Source organism: Chenopodium album, chromosome 12, assembly GCF_948465745.1.
Source record: "Chenopodium album chromosome 12, dcCheAlbu1.1, whole genome shotgun sequence".
NCBI lineage: Eukaryota > Viridiplantae > Streptophyta > Magnoliopsida > Caryophyllales > Amaranthaceae > Chenopodium > Chenopodium album.
Genome location: NC_137845.1, coordinates 31,012,025 through 31,014,850, shown reverse-complemented (window position 1 = coordinate 31,014,850; position 2,826 = coordinate 31,012,025). Strand labels below are relative to the sequence as shown.

General features: G+C 34.8%; 1 protein-coding gene across 1 annotated transcript; it reads right to left on the bottom strand.

Moving 5' to 3' along the window:
• Positions 1-228: 228 nt before the first annotated feature.
• On the bottom strand, positions 229-2,624 carry LOC145571109 (uncharacterized). The gene is made up of 3 exons (XM_081630194.1): positions 1,046-2,624; positions 467-931; positions 229-245 (listed from the first exon to the last, which is right to left on the bottom strand). The coding sequence occupies exons 1-3, from the start codon at positions 2,622-2,624 to the stop codon at positions 229-231; spliced, it is 2,061 nt and encodes a 686-aa protein (XP_081486320.1).
• Positions 2,625-2,826: the final 202 nt, after the last annotated feature.

Below are 2,826 nucleotides of genomic sequence, written 5' to 3'. Positions count from 1 at the left end.
TTGTAGTAAGTAAACGAGGACATTCCTTCCCAAATGCTCTACCTCTTGTCTCAAATATAGGTAGGATATCAGCTGAAAAGATTTCACGATCATCATAAATTCTATCTTGTTTATTAAATTTTGTCTCTATATCCTCCATATATCTTGAACAAAATGTCAAGCATTCCTCTAAAAGATAACCTTCTGCCATTGATCCTTCCGGGTGGCCTTTATTGCGTACATAACCTTTTAATTTTCCAAGATACCTGTAAGAAAATAGTAAAACTTACATATTTGATTAAAATAATAATAATAATAATAATAATAATTATTATAAAAACAAGAAGAATGAAAATTATGTACCTTTCGATGGGGTACATCCAACGATAATGAACTGGTCCTGCAATCAAAGCTTCACTTGCAAGGTGAACAGGTAAGTGTAGCATGATTACAAAAAAGGAAGGTGGAAAAATTCTTTCTAGCTCACATAGGGTTACACCAATTTGTTTTTCGAGTTTCTCTAACTCATCAATCTTCAAAGCCTTTGAACATAACTCTTTGAAAAAGGTGCTCAACTGAATAAGTGGAGCAGACAATGATTTAGGCCAACCACGTATAGCAAGAGGCAATAGATGCTCTATAATAACATGATAATCATGGCTTTTTAATCCTAAGAGTTTACGTTCTTTGAGGAGGGAATTTTTTGAAATATTTGAAGCAAACCCATCTGGAAACTTCACACTAGTCAAAAAATTACACATATCTCTCTTTTGCTCCAAAGATAATGTATGAGGAGCTGGAGGTAGCTCATTTGATTTATCAGGACGTGTTATAGGGTGCAATGACTTTCTAATTTTCATTTCCTGTAGATCAAGACGTGCACTTAAATTATCCTTACCTTTTCCTTCAATATCTAGTAGAGTCGCAAGTAAAGTTTCACACACATTTTTTTCTATATGCATCACATCCAAATTATGGCGTATCAAAAGATTACTCCAATATGGCAATTCAAAGAAAATGCTCTTCTTTCGCCATAATTTTGTTTGTTTTTTCTTTTTCTTATCACGCCTTCTCTTTTTCTTATTACACTCAGCTTGTTCAGCATCAATTTGTTGTAGCAATTCCTCACCGGATAATGGTTTAGGTGCAGGTCTTAGCTCTTGTTTCCCATCAAAGGCTCTTCCATCATACCTCCATTTATGATCTAAAGGTAAAAATCTACGATGACACATATAACAATGTTTATTTCCATTTGGTAACCACTGAGAACAAGTATCACTATTACAAGAGGGACAACCAACAGCTCCTCCAGTTCTCCAACCAGATAAATCACCATAGGCTGGATAATCACTTATTGTCCATAACAAAGATGCATGCATTTTAAAGTTCTCTTTCTTTGAAGCATCATATGTTTCAACACCAACTTCCCAAAGTAATTTTAGCTCCTCTATTAAAGGTTGCAAGTAAACATCAATTTTATCTTTCGGCCCCTTAGGACCTGGTATAAGCATTGAAAGAATGAAAGAATGTTGTTTCATACAAAGCCACGGCGGTAAATTATATGGTATAAGAACTACGGGCCATGTACTATGAGGAATATGACCATTTCTAAAGGGGCTAAACCCATCACTTGCTAACCCAAGGCGGACATTACGAGGTTCAGAGGCAAATGAAGGATATTTTTTATCAAAAAATTTCCATGCTTTAGAGTCTGCTGGATGTCTCATTAAACCATCATCGACACGTTCATCACTATGCCACCTCATACTTGCTGCAGTTTTGGATGACATATACATTCTTTGAAGCCGGGGAATTAAAGGAAAATAACGCATTATCTTGCTAGGAGTCCTTCGAGGCTTACATTGTGAGGTGGAAGATCCATTATTACGTTCATCAATTTTCCATCTAGAAGCATGGAACTTAACACACTCGTCTGCATTCGCATGATCCTTCCAATACAGCATACAATTATTGGGACATGCATCAATTTTGATGGACTCAAGAGATAGGCTCTTTATCATCTTTTGAGCATCATAAAAAGATTCTGGCAGAGTGTTACCTTCAGGCAATGCTTCTTTAAATAGATCAAGAATCATAGACAAGCTTTTATCACTTATTCCACCTAAGCATTTTATGTGGAATAACTTAAGTAAGAAAGACAGTTTTGAGAATTGCTTACAGCCAGGATACAACTCTAACTCAAGATCACCCATCAATTTGTAAAAGTTTTTTGTTGCTTCTGGAGGATCTTTGAATTCATTCACACCAATTGTCTCGTCCCCAAGAACATTTTCATATTGAACTCCAAAGGCATCATGTAGCATATCAGACATAACATCATGCTCATTCAATGGGTATTCATTTGACTCATCAATTATAACATTATCATGAATTGTTGAATCATTAACACTTTCTCCATGTCGCAACCAACGTGTATAACTCTTAACAATCCCAAATTTAAGCAAATCTAACTCTATTTCGTCTCTACATTTTCTCCTTTCATTATTGCATTTGACACATGGGCAAGGTGCTACAGCTTTGACATTTTTTTCAGAAAAAGCAAATTCTAAAAACTCTTTTACGCCAATCTTGTACCTAGGATCATTTTTTTTGTATTGCATCCACTCACGATTCTTTGACACCATGATGTCCTATACATATTAAAATGTATAAACAAGTTGATTACATTAAAAGATGTTGTAACATAGCTACGAATTAACAACACAAAATTAAGCAAATAGAAATTTACAAGGGACTAAAAAGGTACTTGGCTGATTATATTAGTTAATGTGTCCACAATACTCTAATTACTGCATTAGTTTGTCAAATTGACATATAAAGATACTC